The 21,698-nt window shown below is 43.6% G+C and overlaps 1 protein-coding gene and 3 long non-coding RNA genes across 4 annotated transcripts; 3 read left to right on the top strand and 1 right to left on the bottom strand.

Moving 5' to 3' along the window:
- Nucleotides 1-260: 260 nt before the first annotated feature.
- Nucleotides 261-7,590, top strand: LOC128328234 (uncharacterized). The gene is made up of 2 exons (XR_008309090.1): nucleotides 261-583; nucleotides 6,419-7,590. It is a non-coding gene; the product is annotated as an uncharacterized LOC128328234 (long non-coding RNA).
- Nucleotides 5,714-12,598, bottom strand: LOC128328232 (uncharacterized). The gene is made up of 2 exons (XM_053258024.1): nucleotides 12,235-12,598; nucleotides 5,714-7,505 (listed from the first exon to the last, which is right to left on the bottom strand). The coding sequence occupies exons 1-2, from the start codon at nucleotides 12,596-12,598 to the stop codon at nucleotides 6,577-6,579; spliced, it is 1,293 nt and encodes a 430-aa protein (XP_053113999.1). The 3' UTR covers nucleotides 5,714-6,576.
- On the top strand, nucleotides 11,656-21,468 carry LOC128328233 (uncharacterized). Its single transcript, XR_008309089.1, has 3 exons — nucleotides 11,656-11,670; nucleotides 11,897-12,777; nucleotides 20,764-21,468. It is a non-coding gene; the product is annotated as an uncharacterized LOC128328233 (long non-coding RNA).
- On the top strand, nucleotides 13,139-19,215 carry LOC128328235 (uncharacterized). The gene is made up of 3 exons (XR_008309091.1): nucleotides 13,139-14,100; nucleotides 17,167-17,200; nucleotides 17,302-19,215. It is a non-coding gene; the product is annotated as an uncharacterized LOC128328235 (long non-coding RNA).
- Nucleotides 21,469-21,698: the final 230 nt, after the last annotated feature.

Raw genomic sequence — 21,698 nt, forward strand, 5'->3', positions numbered from 1 at the left:
ATGCCCTAGCCATACCCCCTGTGTCTGACATCAGACGCAGGGGCTGTGGTTTTGCTCACAAACAGGACCGCATGCCCTGTTTGCGAGCAAAATCCAGCCAGAGCTGTGTTCACACGTGGCTGGGAGCAGTTCTCCCTACTGTTAAAAGGCAGGGAGAGCGGCAGTGGTCATGCTGCAAATGTGGGGCTGGCTAGATTTTCCTTGCAAACAGAGTGTGTGGCCCCATTTGCAAGCAAAACCAGACCCCCTGCATCAGACACTGATGCAGGGGGCGTGGCTGGGGCCCGCTGGCAGCGGTGGGCTGAACCGGGGCCACCACTGGCCTCCCTAATCTACTGTTGGAATTACTTTTAATTCCAAGGGGTAGGGCTGGCCCCTTGGATAATCCTTCAGATACAACTTCTCTCTGATTGGTTAACTTTCTTTCCGCTGTGAGGACTGGGCCATGCACACAGATACCAATTGCCATATTGGGAAGAAAAGGCACAGTTCTACAGAGCAACTCCTCCCCCTTGCTGCTTGCTTTCCTGTTTCCAGATAGACACAGCTCCTGTAGTTGGAAGCCCAGTGGCTGGAATGCAAGGTAGGCCAGCACCTACTTTCATGTTCACACTTGTGTCCCAGTTACATTGCCAACTCCTACTGGAGTTATTCCTTGATGATCTGCCTCCCCACCCCCAATATTTTTCATAATGTTAACCCAGTGGAAGAACCTGCCTGGCTCTGGTAATAGGAAGCCCAGTGGGTGGGATTCAAGGTAGGCCTACCCTTAGGCCTTTATTTTCAAATTTGTGTCCCAGTTACTGAAGCAATTCCTGGAGGATTCCCCATCCCCTAATATTTGTCACTATATTAATCCAGTGAAAAGACCTGACTCATGTAAACAGGAAGCCAAATGGGTGGAATTCATGGTAGTCCTAGTGCACTTAGGCCTTTATTTTCAAATGTGTGTCCCAGTTAGGGTTGTCAAACTCCTTCTGAAGCTATTCCTGGAGGATGATCTCTCTCCCAAAACGTTTCACAATATTAAGCCATTCAAATCTCCAGGATTGTAGTCAGTCAGCCTGAGATTGATGCAGTCAGTCAGCCTGACTGAGATTGATGCAGTCAGTCAGCCTGAGATTGATGCAGATTCCTGGAGGCTCCAGGCCATTCTGGAGGGTTGGGAATGCTAGCTAGCACCCAATCCTCTGTTCAAGGATCTCAGAGCGGCAAAAGGGCCCTATCCTCTCTTGTATCCCCCACAGCCCTGTGGTTAAGCTGTGAGAGAGTAACTGGTCCAAGGGCACTCAGTGAGCTAGCTACATGGGTGTGTGCAGGGATCTGAAGTGTTTAGTACTGAAACTTTCTTGATAGATTAAAAAAACATTAATGCTCTTAATTTGTGCAGTTCTGCACAAAGGATGCCACTCCTCCAGGGTTGGCCTGGACCCATCTCCAGGAACCTGCATCAATCTCAAGTTGACTCTTGAAAACGCTCCTGGAGATCTCAGTGCCTTATTATTGCAAAAGATATTTGGGGAAATATCCCCAGGACGGTGTAGCTGCCCCAGGGTCCTTGAGGAGAGGGGGCCTATCGGCTGGGTGACAGCATGCTCTTTGCTCTCCCCCACCCCTTGTGCCTTTCTGAAGAAGACCGGGGGGGGGGCGTGGGAAGGCAATTTCACTGTCTGTCCCGGGGCCCACTCTGTTCTTGCTACTCCCCTCAGAGGATGTCCTGTGGTGCTGCACAACTCCTGAATCTTTTTCCAGGCGATTAGACCTCACTGGGAACACAATCAGGCCAATTTCCAGATGTTTGTTTGCATAGCTGGGGAGGCCCCTCAGCATGCTGAAACCACTATATGGATGGCCCCATTTCACTGCCAGCCTGGTAGGCACCCATCTCTGATATTAGAACAACAAGTAGGGACTAATCACAAAATGTTGCAGTTTATCCTCAGCCCCCAAGAGGACTTTTCCTGTTCAAAGTTCCAACCAGCATGGAACAAGAGACTTGTTTATTTATTCATCCATGTATATAATTCTCCTGGGTGTGCCTTGGAATGTGCGTCCCAGTGCCCAGCTGATTGGCTGAGGCGCACCCAGGAGGATTAGTCGCTGCAGCAGCGGCAGGCCTGGCCGCAGAGGCCAGAGGCAGTGGCGGGCCCAGCAAGGCCCGGTGGGGGGAGAAAGTTGGGAGGGGGCAGAAGTGGCGGTGGGTAGGAGAGGCGGCTGGGCCTGGAAGTGGAGACTGGGGCAGAAGGGGCAGGGAGAGGTAACCGCCAGCCCCAAAGAGCGCACAGATGCTCTGTGCAGAATCGGCTAGTTTAATAATATTTCTGTACTGCCCGATACAAACATTTCTAGGCAATGTACAAATTAAAACACACACACACACACACAAATTAAAACAGTATAAAAATAAAACAGTTGAAATTCAGGCAACTAATCAAACAAGATCAGAGAAAAACATATTAATTTTTTTCCAATTAAAAGCCTGAGAAAAAAGGTATGTCTTGAGAGTCTTCCCGAAAACAAATAGAGAAGGGGATGCTCTTATTTTAACAGGGAGCACGTTCCAAAGCCCAGCCACAGAGAAGGCCTGGCCCTAATTTGCCACCAAACAAACCAACGTAACCAGACCTCTCCAGAGGATCTTAGTAGGCAGCAAGGTTCATGACAAAGGAGGCGCTCTCTGAAATGTTGTAGCACTATTCAAAGCACATGAGGTGGGGGGCGGGGGGACAGCCTGATATATAACACGGTGGCATAGACATTTAGGGGTGGCTGGCAGCAATATATAACACAGCAAGAAAGGGGCATAGAAGGGGGGTGAAGAAAAGGAATATCCTCTTTGTTCTGCCTTCTAAAATTTTCTATAGTGAACTTTCCCCCCTTAAATGAATGGCACCCATTTCCTGCTACCTGGACAGAGAAACCTTGTAAAGTAGTCCTGCTTTATTTATATGTAGCAAGGTGAGCGACTGCCCTTTTCAGCCCAGCATAGCATCTCTCTCAGTGGCTGTTGCTGAAGTCTCCTTGGTGTTTGTAGATAGTTGTGAGCCCCTTTTGGGTCAGCAAACCACCTTACACATGTTTGTAATGTAAACTGCTTTTAAAAAACCTTTTTGTTGAAAAGCAGAATATCAATAATCATCTCCCTGCTTCCATTTTCAAACTTCCAGGATACTTGTAAGCGACTAGGTCAGTTCAGCCTCAGGGATTCTGAATTTCTGGCTGGACATCTACTATAGCCAGCCCTCTAGCTATTGTTGGACTACAACTACCATCATCCCCAGTGGCCTATAGTCAGGTATGATGGGAGTTGTAGTCTACAGGAGGGCTAAAGTTCTGCAGCCCTGACTATATAGGTGGCATTTTGGGGAATGCCACCTTAGAGATGCATCAGGCAGAAATTCATAATGTGTGCTCTTCGGGCTTAGTTGGACTCTCCTTTTAACACAAGTGTGGTATGTGGGAAAGTAACCTGCCTAGAGAGCAGGAGGCTGTTGGTTCAAATACCCCCTGGTGTTTCCCCAGAATATGGGAAACTCCATATTCTGGACAGCAGAATATATTGGACAGCAGCGATATAGGAAGGTGCTGAAAGGCATCACCTCATACTGTGAGGGAGATGGCAATGGTAAACCACTCCTGTATTCTACCAAAAAAACCCACATGGCTCTGTGGTTGTCAGGATTTGACACCGACTTGACTGCACAATCTTTCCTTTTATGTTCTAATAACATTTATTTGTATCTTGCTTTCCTTGCTATCTAGAAAGCACATTTTAGAAGCTTAACAGAGGCATAGCCTGTGTGCATAAACAGAATATAGTTATCCCCTTTAAACTATAGGCTGCTGCTTAATGGTTTCTCTCTTTCTTGCCATACTACCTACAAAGTAGGAGAAGTGGGTTTATTGGCATGTTTTTAAAATATATAAACAGATCTCATGCCCTGTGGGATGCTGGATGATGTCATAGTTATAGGAACACAGTGTGTACATTCTGTGTGGGGCAGTAGTAGTGGTAAATTTATCTCCTCCCCCCATCCACTACACTTTTCTTAAACAGGCATTATATTACCTTCATTTTTTAAAGGATCTTTACATTGTTGCCCAACTACATTTTATGAGCATCTTTTTGTTATGCTCACCCACCCTCAAAGTAGTATTTTTCAATTGTTTAATAGTTCACCCTTTATTTTGAAGCAAGTCCCTTACACCCTTGTAAATATGCATGCATAGTTGCATGCCTGACCACAAAAACACTGCTTCAAAAGGGATTTGCTAGATGTGTATTCAGCACCCTCTTTCTCAAAGCATTCATCCAAATCCTTCCAAAAAAGCTCGAGTGCAACAAGTAAACCCACACACCATTTAAATGCACCACACTAGCATTTTGGAAGCAGATGACCCTTGAACACCAGAGCCAAGCTTACTGAATAGAGGCTTCACTTCTTCCATATGCTAGCAGCAGGTGGGAGTCCTCTGTGGGATTTCCTTGCTTTTAGAATGTCCTACAGATGTCTGGTCACACTCCTACACATATTTACTCAGCTCCCAAGAAATCAGTGGGTTTTCCTCTTAAGTTCTCCCAAGCTTTGCTGAGAGAGAAAAGGGAACATTGACACCCACATTCTTGCCTAGGATCTCTGTTGTTCCCATCTGTGTGATTACTCAAAAGTAAATCCCAGTGAAAATCAATGGGCCTCTTATTATTGCAACATATTCCAAGCTTTGCTGAGGGACTTTGCTTCCCACTTTCGTGTGAGTAGGGCAGAGAACTACAAGACCATAAGCTGAAAGACTGGCAAGGGTTTTATACCTGTACCAGAGTGCTCACATATTTTCCTTATCAGGCAGCTATGTTCAGAACCAGAAAATAATATCTGGAACAGTGGTTCTTAACATGGAATATGCCAGATGTTGATGTACAATTCCCAGCATCCCCAGCCACAGGATGCTGCGAGTTGTAGTTCAGCAACATCTGGTGGAACCCACATTAAGAACCACTGTTCTAGAATGTTCCAAGAGTTGCCCCTCCCAAATCTGGTTTCAGAACTATTAGTAGGTAGAACCACTGATCAGCACCCTTAGCTGATTTTACCCTGATGAGATGGACTTCAGAAGCTAACTACTCACAACAGTGGGTGGCTTTTCCAAAAAGCTACACAGGATTATGCCTCAGCATCTACCTGCATTTTAAAACTTATTTCAAGGGACTTAAGACGCGTCTATGATGGCAAAAAGAAAAGGGAGCAGTCATTTTCCAAAGTGTAAGGCTCAGTTTTTAAATTGCTTCATTTCAGCCATTTTACATCTTATCTGTACCAGATTCAGAAGAGTAGTGTCACTGTCTCCTAGCTGATGTCTGAAAACAGTCTAACTGGACCCACCTTTTTCTACTTTCAGGGCTTCCAATGGTAGAATGTTAAAATCCATCTTAACTATACTGGCACTAACAGGCCATTTCCAATTCAAAGCTGACCAGCATATGTACTTATACCATAGTGAAACATTTAAGCATTATGCCTATGATCTATTTGGGAAAGAGGACCCATTTTCAATGGGTGAAAGTCATAGGAGCCAGCAAGGAATTAGTTGCTTAGTGTTGCTAACTTGTCATGAAGCAGTGGAGAAGATACTACTATATCAATATAACAGGAGGATGAGAGGACGATGAAACATGCACAGCTTGCATGGTTCTCTTCAATTAGACACAACTTCACAAATTTTGCAGAACACTTTATTAATTGTAAATATTCTCATGTTTAGAAATATCTGTAAAATACAACATGGAAAAGGAACCAAAACTAGTAGATTATAGCCCACTCTAGTCTGTGGGCTCAGAGTGGTTTACAACAATTTTTGCACATGCAATGTTTCTGGGACCAAGGAATACAACTAGTTACAATATAGTTGATAATTGCTATAAAATAAGTGTATAAAATCACACAGCTCATATGACTTGAACCTTAGACTTAATTTCTGGATGATCACCATCTTATACCACTACCACTCCATTACTTGCATATAATCAACTCTCTATTGATCAGTTGATTAACACACTGATTAACACTGGCCTTACAAAGTATAAAGTATTTTTAAAAATACCAGAATAGACTGTCTTTTTCTGATTCTAACACACCTGCATGCATAATATGCATGTGGGAGCTACCTATGTTTCTATAGGAACCTAACTCTCCCCCTCCTTAATTATTTTTTTGGGAGAGGGGGCAGCAAGTGTGTAACAAACAGAAAGAGATGGTAAATCAAGTTAACAAACGTGTATCAGTCCCTTAAAAAGTGTTTAACATTGTTCTCCACTGTCAGATAGAATAAAAAGTAGTCTCTATGGGTCTAAGAATTCTGTCTTTAAAAATATCAAGTAGTCAAAATGGTTATTTAACACATTTGATACCCTGCTTTTCAGACTACGGATCTCAAGGTAGCTTACAAGTACAACTAAAAGCACTTTAAAATACAACGAAGACAGTACAGAGAAATACAAATTCCAGCTTGGACGGAGTTGCAGGAGCTGAAGACTTCTCAAGACAGTTGGTGCCCGTGTGTTGATCAGAGTTCACCACTTTAGTCACTCGGGATGCGCCTACATGGCCACCGTGCCAAATGAAAGATAATTTCTTGAGGGAAGCGATACCTCACTGTAGTCACAACAGACCCCAGCCAAAACGAGTGGATGCTGTACTGCTCTGGTGGGAGCCCAAGAACCCTCAGGGCAGCAGAAAAGACGGCTAGAAACCGCTCTCTGGTCAGCAGCTCCTTGTTGCCATACATGAAGAGAGGCCCTTCACCTTGGGGCCTTACTGCTAAGTAGTCGTGGAGGGCCTGGACAGGGCAGAGCCATTGATCCCTTGAGAACCTGAGGTGAACAACAGACGTCTCCACTACATTTCGGAGAATGCTAACACCATCATCAGACATCTCCAGGTCACTCAGAAGCAGAAGTGCTGTGTGTGGCACAGTAGAGTGCTCAGCAACCATCTCTTTTGGACGCAGCGCTGCGAAGAAAGCCAGGTTGAATACTGCCCGAAATAAGACATATTCATAGTTGTTGTTGTTGCACACACTTTCAATGGTCCCCATCAGGGATCTCAGGGTCTCTATGGTTAGTGGACGCCAGCTTTCCCTTTCAATTCTTTGCCTCAGCACGCCGGCCACCATACGAGCAGTGAGGAAGTCCTGAAAAGGATTCTGGAAATTGAACATGTCAGAGATATGGGAAAGTGCTCCTAAGTACATTGTTATTTTGGGTGAAGATATGCCTGAGGAATCCATAGCCTCCACGAACCCTCTGATCTGGTCAACTGGAATTGGCCAGGATGAAGGCAGTCCTCTTTCTTCACGGAAAGCAATGAAGCGACGCAAGCCCCGGCTGTAGGCTTTCCAGATTGTGGGATGCCCTGTACGCTCCACTGTTCGCAATACTCTCAGAGACCACAGGTGCCAGGCATGTTGTCCAGGGGCAGGGTGGGCTTGACTTCTAGGAAGAGGCTCTCCTTGAAGGACACAGAACGAAATTAAGACCCATCAGCAACAGTTCATAGGAAACACAAAATAAATTATTATACAACTTTGAAAGCCCTACAGTGTTAATCAATTGGTCTTTTGGATTATTTATTTGTTTGTTTTACATTTTATATCCCACTTTTCCTCCAAGAAGCCCAGAGCGGTGTACTACATACTTAGGTTTCTCCTTACAACAACCCTGTGAAGTAGGTTAGGCTGAGAGAGAAGTGACTGGCCCAGAGTTACCCAGCTAGTATCATGGCTGAATGGGGATTTGAACTCAGAGTCTCCCCGGTCCTAGTCCAGCACTCTAGCCACTACACCACGCTGGCTCCCTGGATTAAAACCAGGGAGCCAAACCATTAAAGATTTAGATACTGTTCCAGCTCATGTTCAATACCTTCAACTTTCCAGTTCAGGTTCAGAGACATTCATACAGTTCAGCATGCTACCCTGGGATGCATGCTGACTGTTCATCCTGCATTTGTTCCTCTTGAGCTCAAGAGTCACCATCACACCTAAGAATTGCACAGTCACTGCAGCAATAAGCCTCCCATTATTTGCAGTGTGAAGCTTGGGCTTGCTGCTGCTGTAGCTGCACAATTAAGAGCAACAGAACATCCCTCAACTCAAGAGAAGACAAATGCAGTTTGGAGATGAACAAAAACAGTACACACACCCCAACCCTTCTTCTAGAGGAGGCAACCTATGCTGTATATCAGTTACTAATTTTAATCAGCAACTCAGTAACTGCTCTATATGAAATGTATTCTAAGCCAGTTTCAAGCCCTTTTGCTTACAAAATCTGAAAGGGGTGTTCAGTAATATGTTGGTAAACAGAGAGAGGGAGATTGAGGTTGGTTTTACATTCCCAGCCATACTACCTACATTAGTGTAGCATCATGATTGTTTTGTTGGCATTTAACTGCAATTCTTCTCTAGGCTTTTTTAAAAAGTTACTTTTCCTGAAAACCTAAATTTAAAAAACCATTGAATGCAACAATTTTCAATATTTCTGGGAAGAAAGAATCCTCTAGGCTTGATGGCCAGAGAACACACTTTAGGCTCAGCTTAAAGAGAAGACTTAAAATAAAAGCAGTCAAGTTATTATTACTTGGTTTTCATACCCATTTCCATCTCCCCACCTGCAAACTCATTAGGGCTCACTAAATATCCCTCTCCCATCTTTCAGCTAGGACCCTATCCTAACTTAAAGGAAAAGTAACTTACTCTGCTCAGAATGAAAAGGAAATAATCTTGCAGGAAGCCTTGGAAACAGTCCGTGGGTGGGAAGTTTCTACTTGAGCCCTGCCTACCAGTCTACTGCTCTTCAAATCACTCATTAGGAAAACATTCCTGTTGTATGTAGCTGAGCCCTCACCACGCCTTAGAAGAGAGAAAATGAGTGCAGGAGTGTAGCTAGGGGAGAGGGGGGCCATGTTCACCCCTCTCCAGGGTGGAGCTGGGGGGGGGGCAGATTCTTTGAACCCATCCACTCAATTATAGCTATACCCCTGTATGAGTGTCCAATTATTGAACCACTTATTGCTTCTTTTGGTTGGGGTTCAAGTCAACCTTGAGATTTTCAGTTCAAGTTCAGTGCTTGCTTACTGAAAGAACTCTTAATCTGTTTTGGCGTTTGGCTTGACTCCCTAATTAGATTGCACTATTAAGGGAGTGCACTAATGAGGCAGCAATTCAACAGTAACTGCGTTTAAGAGATCGTTAATTAGTACAACAGTTTCCAAAAGGTCATTGAAGTGCCATTTCCCCCTTCTCACACACAAAAGAAATGTCTTTTCTAAGAAGGTGTCTGCTGTAACTGTGTACTTGATCTAATCATGCAACATTATGTTGATTGGGGAGAAAGAGTAAATTTTCTTAACCAGATTACAGCCCCAATTATGTAGACACAACTACTCTGCATAACAGAAGGGAGTGAGCTCCTGAGAGAAAGAGGCCAGGACAAGAAATGTATTCCTCTCAAGTTTGAAAGCTGTGCTAATGCAGCTGCTGAATCTATATGACTGTTTTAATGATGCCGAAGATGGGAGATGGCAATGGTAAGCCCCTACCAAGAAAACCACAGGGCTCTATGGTCACCAGGAATCAACACTGCACAACCTTTCCTTTAATGATGCCGAACCTCCTAAGGCTGTTTTTGTACCCAGCTCCAGGACCTCAGGGGGAATGCATTAGAGAGAAAGACGACTAGATTTCCCAACATGTATGCATGCAGAGAGCCACCTAATGGCACAGCGGGGAACCAACCTGCCTAGAGAGAGCCAGTAGAGAGAGTAGTGGTTAGAGTGCTGGACTAGGACCGGGGAGACCCGAACTGTGTTCAAATCCCCATTCAGCCATGAGACTAGCTGGGTGATTCTGGGCCAGTCACGTCTCTCTCAGCCTAACCTACTTCACAGGGTCGTTGTGAGGAGAAACTTTAGTATGTAGTACACTGCTCTGGGCTCCTTGGAGGAAAAGTGGGATATAAAAAATGAAATAAATAAATAATAAATAAATAGAGAGCAGGAGGCTGTTGGTTTGAGTCTCTGCTCTGTTGGTTTGAATCCCAAAATATGGGAAACTCAGGCTGCAGCGATATAGGAAAGTATATAGGAAAGTGCTGAAAGGCATCATCTCATACTGCGCGGGAGAAGGCACAACCTTTCCTTTCATGCATGGGGAGACCAGGACATTCTTTAAAAAATATTATTATTAATTCAATATTTATACTACCCTTCCAAAAATGGCTCAGGGCAGTTTACACAGAGAAATATCAAACAAATAAGATGGAACCCTGTACCCAAAGGGCTCACAATCTAAAAAGCAACATAAGATAGACACCAGCAACAAATGGAAGTACTGTCTGGGGGTGGATAGGGCCAGTTACTCTCCTCCTGCTAAATAAAGAGAATCACCATTTTAAGAGGTTCACAAAAGTTATAAGGGAAAAGTAGTTTTACTGCTGAAGAGGTGGGAGGAGTGCTTTTGTCACATACTGGTAAACATCTTGCTACAAAATAATCTCCCACTTTGTAGAATATATATATATACACACACAGCAATCTTGAGTATGATAAAGCGTGACCTGCCAATGTTTCCAATTTAATCTTCCATACAAATTGGCCCTGAATCTCAGTTGGGAAAGATAGGGATACAAGCTTTTTTTTTTTTCTTTCTTTTTTTACCATTCCCCATTTCAGTGGATTTTTGTGCTAGCAAAACGGGGAGTTTACCACTTTCAAAGAACTTAAAAATTAGTAGATGAGATTATGCAACCCAATCCTGTCCAGGCACAATTATTCACAAGTTAAATCATACAGAGTTCAATCAATAGGACGATCCAAAGCCAAAGTCCCATGTGCCCTTACTGGAAAATGAATCCTCTTAAATTAAACTGGATGTACAGGCTGGAAAGGTTAGTTTAGCAGCTTTTCACCGTGGAAAGCTGGTGATAAACGAACTTTTCCCACCTTATTTTCCCCAAGCAGCTAACCAATTACCAAATGGCACTTAAGTAACGGACCCGGTAAGGTTCTTGGGCGAGAGCTGAACGTTCTTTCCATTCTTAAGGCAACAAAACCTCGTTTCTCTCAACCCAACCCGTTTCTCCCATGCCTATAAAATACTGATGTTTGTGCTTTAAGCTATTTACCATTTAGTAACTCATATCAATGTTCAATAAAATGGAAAGTCAGGACGACATTTTGGCTGAGAATAGAGCAAAATATTTCTAAACCTTTGACGCCATGCAGACGGCAAGCCTCCGAAAAACACCACAGCGGGTTAGGGGGATTTTACTTCCAATTAAACATACACAGGATCAACACACCCACCCACAATAGTTTATCAAAACAGATTGCTCTGGTCGTGTTTTCAATCCTAAACACACACGCGGTGCGACCCGAACTTGGAAATAAGCTCCGTAAACTTAAACGGGTTTACTTCAATTTCATACATCTTTAGAATTGTGGGGTGTTTTTGTTTTGTTTTTTTTTTTAAAACGATGTGACGTCATTTGAAAGAGTTGGGAAAGAGCAGCCGAAGGAGACCAGGGCAGGAATGGGAGGGGGTGCCCGGGATAATTCTAACGGCATCAACTGGCTTCCCGGAGCCATGTGCTCTGCGAAGGAAGGCTACAGCTACCACCCGGTAACCTTTAAGATTTTTTAATGAAGTAAAACAAGAGGCACGGTGGTGGTGCAAGCCTTAGATCGAAAAAATGGAGCCGAAGAGGGAGATTAATTCGGTCCCACCGTTCCACGCAGCCACCCCGGCGCTCTATCTTCGTCTTACACACTTCAATTTGTAGCGCATATACTTTAAACAAACAAGATCGCGGGGAGAGTCCCTCAAAAATACTTATTTCTTTCAGAAGCAGGCAAGTTCGGATCGGGGCCACGAGCAGGAAGCATCTTACCCTTGCCTAAGCCCCCCTCTAACGGCTCTACCGCTACTACCCAGCGGCCGGCGCCGAAGAAAAGGGCAGAAAACCGAGACGGGGAATTATCAACGGGGGGAACTGCGAGCGAGCGCCCTCTACTGCACACCCCGCCCACATCCAAATTACTGGGCTGCTTTCGGAACACGAGCACTTAAACCGACCTCAGAGCAGCTCACTTTCCGCGCATGCCCAAGAGCCTACAGCCCGCCCCACCAGGCGACGCAGTGACGGGGCTAGCCCTCTGCGCATGCGGCTCAGGTTTGAGCGCTTACCGTTTGCCTCTCTGCGTCGTCCTCCTCCGCGTGCTTCTCCTCCAGGAGATCGAGCCGGCTCGCTTCCATTTTCTCCAAGCAGAACCGCTTCTCCCGGCTCCAGGACGAAGGCATCGTCTTCCAAGAGGCAGGAGGCGGTAGCCGCGGGTCCTCCTCGGTGGCTGGGCAGCCTCGCTGCAGCCGGGAAATGGTCAGCCCCCTCTGCCGCTGCTCCCGGCTGGCGGGAATCTGCCTGACGGGGACGGGAAAGGAAAGCATCTCCCAGCCGTCGCAAGCCGGGCTCCTTGGCTAGTAGCATCATCATTTCCCAGAAGTGGATGTTGAGGTCGAGGGGCCTCTGAGGCTGGTTGCTGGCGTCGTTCATCCTGGGATTCTTGGCGTGAGGCAGCAGGCGGGCAGAAAATTTCGGTGCTAAGAGTTGAGCAGTGCCGGTCGCAGAGTGAGGGCTAGGCGGCCAAAGGCCCAGTTTATAGAGCCTTCGTGGGGTCGCGATAATGCAGGAGCCAGTGGCGAGAACAGCCCCACCCTCTTCCTATTGGCCAGGTATGAAGAGGAGAATACGGGTAAACCGTTACTGTATTCCGATTGGCTAGGGCGGTTTAAATTCAAATTCTTCTTTGGTGAAAGGTGTTGGAGAGGAGAATTCAGGTAAACCGTTACCTCTATTCCGATTGGCTAGGGCGGTTTAAATTCAAATTCAAATTCTTCTTTGGTGAAAGGTGTTGGAGAGGAGAATTCAGGTAAACCGTTACCTCTATTCCGATTGGCTAGGGCGGTTTAAATTCAAATTCAAATTCTTCTTTGGTGAAAGGTGTTGGAGAGGAGAATTCGGGTAAACCGTTACTGTATTCCGATTGACCAGGGCGGTTTAAATTCATATTCTTCTTTGGTGAAAGGTGCTGCCATGCCAACGTTTATTGCTTATATGTATCGTGAGTTAACGGTCGCCTAATCGTGTCCCCATTTGCCTTAGAGGACCATTTCCCACCTTAGGTGGATATTGAGTTTTTTCAAATAATAACAAAACGATATAGAGAATTGAAAGGCATTTTTTTTCTCTGTCATTTCTCAGAAGTGGAAATAAAAATTGGCCAAATCCAAGTTAGGTCTCTTTAAAAAAAAAAAAAAATCGAATACAAGAACTTTTTTCTTCTTTCAGTCTGAGTATCCAATGGAATTCATTCTTGCTCGTTTATTTATTTATTTATTTATTTTTATTTCTTCTTCAAAGAAAAAGCACTAGATTGTTTTTACAAACCCTTTATAGACAGCAGTTGATCTTGAAAACTCATATACATTTACTTGGGAGTAAATCTCATTTGGACTCTTGAGGGGTTTATTTTGCAAATGTTGCAGTGTTTATTAGTTATAAGTTATACAGTGAAATAATAAGAAAAATCTGGCAAATTAAATAGCAACCCAATTTGTTAAGACTAAAGGTAACCCACAGAGCCATGTGGTTTTCTTTGGTAGAATACAGGAGTGGATTACCATTGCGTCCTCCTGCACAGTGTGAGATGATGCCTTTGAGCAGCTTCCTAAGTCACTGCTGCCCAATATAGGTGTTTCCCATATTCTGGGAAACATACCAGCGGGGACTTAAACCAGCAACCTCTTGCTCGCTAGGCAAGTCAATAGAATAACATGCAGATTAAACATGCATAAAAACAAGCTCTTTATTGCCAACAACTTTAAATGCAAGTAGAGAGCTGTTTAGTTATTGTAATGTAAATACTGTGAAAGGCATGTGCAAGTTTTGTTTCTCAAATACAGAGTCCTCCAGCCCAGCCCGGATGTGTACATGGAATCTGGTTCTCACAATTTCAGTGGTTGGACTGAAGGTTAAAGCTGTGATTTGTACCTGGAGTAAGTCCTCTTGTACACAGTGGAACTTACTAGTGGACTCTGGTCTGAGTAAACATGCATAGGTTTGCCCCGTGTGTTGCCTAATTATGTTCTGGTTCTGGGGTCCTATTGATATAATAGGTCTTGAGACATTTTTAGGGTGTTTCCAGATAGCAGCAAAAAGCAATGGAACAGCACTTTACACGCACCAGCAAGTTTCCATTGTCTGAGCCTGCCCTAATTGACGCTTTGTTGAGATTGACAGCAGGGTTCTCGTGTGATTGTCTCAGCGCTGACCAGCTCTTGCATTCCATGAAGAACCAGAATTTGTCATAAATGTAGTGATCAAGACAGGAACTAAAACAGAGCAGGCATTGAGTGAAATGTATATATTGTTAAGGGAAGTCCTATGAAATAAGAAAGGCAGAGACCAAGCCTAAGATCTAAAGGCATGGAGATTCCAGAGAGCCTAGGTCACCACTGTGAAGGCTTGCCCACATATCACCAACAGCTGTGCTTCAGAAGACGGACATGCAGGAGTAGAGAGATGCACGGACTGAGGTTTGCGCCCCGGATCAGAGCTGAACTAGTTTGTGCTGCCTCCCAACCAGTTTGGCAGTTCAGTGCGGGGTGGGGGACAGTAAGCGGGGCCTTTAAATGTGAGGATAGCAGGTCCTTACCTGCTCACCCGCCACTCCATGCAGCTTCCTGCTATGGTGGCACTCTCTCCAACAGCCCGTGTTTGTGGTCCTGGCACACACATGGCCTTTGCGTGTTGCTTAGAACTGGCATACACATGGTGTTGCTTTGAACTGGGGTACGAACTGGGTCTGTGCACATCTCTATGCAGGAAAGCCTCTCCACATAGTCTCATAGCAGGGGTGTAGCTATAATTGAGCACATGGGTTCAAAGAACCTGGGCCCCCAGCACCACCCCCTTCTTCATTATCTCCTTCACTATGAGGGCCTGGGTCACCAGGGAGAGGGGCAAACATGGGCCCCCTATCCCCTACCTACACCCCTGTCTCACAGGTGTAAGCCAAAACTGTATGGGGTAAGGCAGACCAGGGATGTAGTGGAGGGAGAACATCCAGGGACAGAGTGTCGGTACTTCTTGGCTTCTCTGGCTGTTGGGGGTGGGCACAGCCATGTGGGCTGTCATGGAGAGCCCTGCCTGCACTTCTGAATTTGCAACTACATCACTGAGGCAGGCCTTCAGGTAGCTTGCCCTAAGATAATGCATGCACTGTGAACATTGTTTTCTGCCTACAAGCAGCAAAACGAAGTGAAATCGCAACTATATACCGTATTTTATGGACTATAAGACTCACTTTTTTCCTTGAAAAATATCCGCCAAAATTCAGGGGCGTCTTATATGTTTTAACAGTTTAATATGTTAAAACTCTGAAAAACTGGATTAAAATTAAGGTGCGTCTTATATTCTGTAGCGTCTTATAGTCCGTAAAATACGGTAGTAGCAATCTACAACATAATCACTGTAACTTTTTTATACAGTGACCCCCTAAAATAATATATAAATCTATATGACACTCCTCTCCCCATGTTTAAAGCTACTGGCTGACATCCTGGCTAATGATATGTGGACCAGAAACACATTGTTGAGGATCAAGCAACATGTTTCTAGTCTAGCAGAGCACTCCTGGAGCTCAGGCAAGCTCTGAAAAGTAGCATGGTCTTTATTTTAGTCTTTGACCAGCATAACAGCAAAAAAAACACAGTTAAGACAATCTTCTCCTACAAAGTAATAAGAGATCTCTATAAAATTACCTAAAAACAGTATAATGAGTAGAAGAAGCTAAAAGTTAAGACTATGAACATAAAACTATATGTAAAAATTAATCAAGACTGGTATCAGAATGATACTGAGTATAAAGGCAAGACAGCAAAATTGTGTGCCTAATACAGAGTGGTGTTAAATCTCATTCCATATTGTATTCTATACTATGTATGGCACCAGCATATTCAACAAGTGGACACAACATACATACAGGCACTGAAGTGTTTAGTTCTTATTAAACTCTAAACAAATTTTGCTAGCTATGAGGCAGAACTTGGCCACATTATAGGACCTAAAGCCATTCTGATCTGTCAAGAAGAAATTAAGATAAAAAGAATCAGTACAGCCTGGATATGTGCTAATACCCTGTTTCCCCGAAATAAGACCTACCCCGAAAGTAAGACCTAGCAGTAATTTCTGATGTACCGCTAATTGCCCTAGTGCATTTTGGGGGGCTAAAATTAATATAAGACACTGTCTTATTTTCGGGGAAACACGGGTATATGGGGACGGAGATAAGCTTATGCCAAATGTCATGATAGTACTGACAGTACAAGAGTACACGAGTCATCGTTTCAATCTCACCGGAGCCACAGGAGCAAATACACTCTCTGTATGGGATTTTTTGATATCTTCCTTCCATCACAGCTGTGCACAAGCCATTACATCGGGCCAGTGTCAGAGCTCTGTGGTACTTTGGGGACTGTTAACTGGTTTAAATAGTTGGCAGGGGTATAGCTCAAAATTTGATTGCCCAAAAATATACTAACTGGAATTGAGCCCTGATCAATTTGCCATTCCATATCATAAACTCTTGCCCTTATTTTGACTCTGGTGCTTTCATAACCCAAGGTTAGCTATGCGGTGGGGGGGAAGCCATAACAATGTAGCCTTTCCTCTACCCCTTTTTCCTACCTTGAGTGATAGATGTCCTTTAACACAAGTGGAGCTAAACTAGTGGAATGAAAAATCAGCTTAGGCCAGAATTCAAAAATAATAATCCAAGTTCTAGCCTCTACTTTGAACAACCCTGCTTCCAGCTGTAGAACAGCCCTAGGCACGCAGCTGGGAACCTGAAATATGTTTTTCAGGAAATTGGATTGAACCGCTTCTAGTTTAGAGAAATTAGAGTATATATGCCCAGCTGCACTCCGTACAAGAGCTGTGCTCGAACTTTGGCCTCAAAAAGTTTAATAGCAGCAGGGATAAATTGAGCACCCCTAGAGTGGTAATAAGATTGAATTGCCTGTGCGCTCTTGCATTCTGTCTTACATATTCTCTGTGTGCAGATCTACAGCCAGAGGCCTGAAATACTACACCAAGGTACTTAAATTGTTTTACTTGTACCCATTTATTGTCCAATTGTAAGTTTTTGGTCTCTTTGCAAACACTAAAATCTTGGTTTTATTTTAATTAATTTCCAGTGAGTGCTCCTTGCAGTAGGAAGCCAAAGAGCACAATGCTCTTCTCAAACATATCGGAGTTTGTGAAAGAATGCCGGCATCATCAGCATACAGGAGGATAGCAAGATGCTTATCCAATAATTTGAGAGCATGATGGTCCCGATTACTTAAATGGGAAGCAAGGGAGCTAATATAAAAAATAAACAGTAGAGGAGCCAAAATGCATCCTTGTCTCACTCCCCTGAACATTAGAGTTTCCTTGGTGAGGTGCCCCTGTGCACTACAGTGCACCCTTACACGGGAACTTTCATTGGAGATCAATTATCAAACATAGTAGACGACGATCTTTTGATGACTTTAGTAGCTTGTTCCAGAGTTTCTCTCTGAGGAGCAAATCAAAGGCAGCCCTGAAATCAACAAAACCTGCACACAAAGCAGAACCAGAGTTGGAGAAGGATTCTCCTATTCAATGCTGCAAACTTAGGACTGGGTCCATAACAGAGCGACCAGCAGGGAAGCCAAACTGCTCCTCAGCCAAGATGTTCTTCATCTGGAACCAGTCTAGCAGTCCGACTTGCAGCTTACTTTCCACACTGAGCAGACTAATGGGTCTGTCGTTTTGCTCTGAAAAGTATTTATGCTCTTGCAAAAGACTGCAAGCCTGCCTACACTTTGGAAGTACAACACACCAGCGTAATGGCTAGTGTTCATAGTGCATAGCAGTGCACACACACTTTTAGTCAGGATGTCAGCCATTGATTTGCTTAGGTAGAGATAAATAATGCACATTTACGTTTCAAGTGAGAATGAGCTTTGTTGCTCCAGCTTAGTTTTTCATCCTGGGTGTTAGGTTTGAGACTGTCAATCTAATTTAGGGCTCCAAGTTATTTTCACTAGGTATCTCACTCGTTATAGCAGCAACTGCTGAGAACTCTGATACACACGAGTATGAATTAAGCAGGGAGTCAGTATTTTCATGGTTTTCTAATCTTTGTGCTCTGCATACAAATCCAAAACTCAGGAAAAGACACTTTTGCGAATGTACAGTTGTTCCGACTTCTCCAAGACATGAGGAGGGCAGCAAGTGCGGAAAACCACCTGGATTTCACAGAGCTGCTCACCTGGCTGCTCACAAAGCCAAGGGCAGCACAGCAATGGCACTTCTTTGGCCACTTACTAGATGAACTCTGGTGAATGTCTCCTGAGAGGGAACTCTCCTCTGACAAACAAGTGCCATTGCTGTGCTTGCCCTTGGCTTTGTGAGTGGTGGAAGAGCCAAGTAGGTGTTGGTTTCTATCTGCCATCCATCCTTCCTGACTGTCTCCACACCTTGGACACGTTGGGTAAGGCCCCTGCCTGCTGAGTTGTTTGGTACTCCCTGGAGGGTCTTGACTCCCAGTTTGAGAACCCCTACTCTAGGGTAGTGCCACCTAATGGTGCAGCGGGTAAGTAACTTGCGTAGGGAGCAAGAAGTTGCTGGTTTGAATCCCTGCTGGTATGTTTCCCAGACTATGGGAAAACACTTATATCGGGCAGCAGCGATACAGGAAGATGCTGAAAGGCATCATCTCATACTGTGCAGGAGATGGCAATGGTAAACCCCTCCTGTGTTCTACCAAAGACAACCACAGGGCTCTGTGGTTGCCAAGAGTCAACACCGACTCGACAGCACAACTTTACTTTACTCTAGGGTAATACTACTGAAATTCTAAGGTTTAGGACTTTTTTCCTACAAGCATACTTGGCAGTAAGTCCCATTAAACTTAACATGTTTTATTTCTGCATAAAAAACATGCTAAAGAGCACAAATGTGTTAGAGTACTACAAAATAAGATGGTTAGAACAACCTTAAATAAAAATATGCATTTAAGAAAGCTTGTTTTATCATAGCAATAGCACTTACATTTATATACCGCTTTATAGCCGAAGCTCTCTAAGTGGTTTACAGTGATTTAGCATATTGCCCCCAACATTCTGGGTACTCATTTTACCGACCTCGGAAGGATGGAAGGCTGAGTCAACCTGACCTCGGAAGGATGGAAGGCTGAGTCAACCTTGAGCCCCTGGTCAGGATCGAACTTGTAACCTTCTGGTTACAGGGCAGCAGTTTTACCACTGCGCCACCAGGGGCTCATTAAGGCAGTATGCCAGACCTTCTAAAGCCAGTTCTGGAGGGATGGGGCCCCATGTGATTTCCATTTAATTAAAATTAATGCATTATAGAAAAGCACTGGAAGGAAGGGGACATGACAGATTTCTGGAGAGATGGAGCCTATTTATAGGCTACTGGAATAGTATACAGGATGATGATTTTATGCTTGTGAGGTTTTCCTTTCTTTTAGAGAGCATTATAAAAAGAATATAAAAGGAAATACAAGTTTTAAATAATTTTCTAATGTTAATAATGCAGTAACAATTGTGATCAGTAACATTTGTGTGGGCTTTTTTCTTTTTGTAACTTGTAATTTGGTGTTGAGTATCAGTGTGATGTTTTCTAATACAATTTTAAAAAGTAAGCAAGTTTGTTTTCATGTGGACTGAAAACATTATGCAGTCCAGTTCTGGGTATGTTTAGTTTGAATCAGAGTTCACAAGACTGTAGCATACCTCTGAGCGTACTACTCAGCAGAAAGTTCACACTGCATTCATTGGAACATACTTCCCAGTAAGTTACGTGTTTTCAGTTCAATCCTATGCATGTTTACTTGGAAATAAATCACATTATATTCAAAGGGGTTTACTCACAGGTAAGCAGACATAGGAGCACAGTCGTACAATTGTAACCACCCTATGCACACTTGCTGAGGAGAGCTGGTCTGAAAAGGAGAGCTGGCCTTGTGGTAGCAAGCAATCATGACTTGTCCCCTTAGCTGAGCAGGGTCTACCCTGGTTGCATATGAAAGGGAGACTAGAAGTGTGAGCACTGTAAGATATTCCCTTCAGGATAGAGCTGCTCTGGGAAGAGCAGAAGGTTCCAAGTTCCCTCCCTGGCAGTATCTCAAAGATAGGACAAGATTATTATTATTATTTTATATAGGACAAGATTTTTTTATTGAACCAACAAACTTCCAAAGCATACAGTATGTTACAAAGATAGGGCTGAGAGACATTCCTGCCTGCAACATTGGAGAAGCTTCTGCCAGTCTGTGAAGACAATACTGAGCTAGATAGACCAATGGTCTGACTCAGTATATGGTAGCTTCCTATGTTCCTTACTGAATTCAGTGAGACATCTGAATAAACATGGATAAGACTGGATTACATTTTTGAAACAACAAACTATGAGCTTGCTTTTGAAGTTAGCTTCAGTTTATCCCAAGAGTGCAACATTTCACCAGTTCAGGGAATTTGATTGAAATCAACTATATAGATTCAACTGAATGTAAAACTAATTTGCAGAATAAGAATGAGAATTTTTTTGTGTTTGTTTCTTTTCTACAGAGAGTTTGAGTGAACCTTTTTTTTTCTTTTCTTTTTTGGCAGGTGTTTCCGGTGTAAAAAGAAAAACATCTCTGTGGTTAGACTGTTTCCGTTAGTGTATGCACCATCACGTTCACCAACCAGCTGCTTTTGCACTAGACCGAGCCACACTGTTTAGGACCTATATAACAAATCCAGAGCATCGAATGTGCAGTTAGCATTATCCTAACTATTTTTATAGGGCTTTAAGTACTTCCTAACAATGACTGCATCACCTTGTCAAAACATATTTATTTTATAGCAGCAGCCCTGTATGGCTGGCACCTTTTTAAATGTGGACCTGCTTCTTTGCCTTTAACAGCATCCTCATTCATAGAAGTTAAATAGTTGAAGCTTTTCTGGAGTGAAGATAACGTTTAGGAAAAAAGGTTCATTGCTCTGCTAAATTTCAGTGTTTTTAGCTGCATTTAAAGGCACAGAAGCAGGGCCAATTAAAAAAAGGTAAACACTTTAAAACAAAAGTAAGTATCCTTACTTTTGTAAAACAAAAATAATCAGTTTAAACAATAATTTAATGATAGAATTGGTATCAGCTATCCGTCAGATCAACAATTAAAATGTAGGGTGGAAGGGGAATGCTGTAACCTGTAAGTTGTCTGAACCCATTGTTTAGAACAGGACATAAATAAAATAAACTGTACACATAAACTCAAATCCAACAATCCTGAAATCAGTAAGTAGAAACATTTGGACCAAAATACAATACTATGCTCTTGTTTTTGTGTGTGTTAATCCAGAAAATCTAATGTTCACTTCATAAATGCCAAATCTGTATGTACATAGTGCCCATCCACGTAAGGTAACGTGCTGTTGACTCCTGTCAACCACAGAGCCATGTGGTTTTCTTTGGTAGAATACATGGAATACATCCATGTGCTTGGTGTTTTACTGAATGCGAGAAGACACATTCCTGTCTCGAAGAGTTAAAATTCTAGTTC

This window comes from Hemicordylus capensis, chromosome 5, assembly GCF_027244095.1.
Source record: "Hemicordylus capensis ecotype Gifberg chromosome 5, rHemCap1.1.pri, whole genome shotgun sequence".
In the NCBI taxonomy this organism is placed as follows: Eukaryota; Metazoa; Chordata; class Lepidosauria; order Squamata; family Cordylidae; genus Hemicordylus; species Hemicordylus capensis.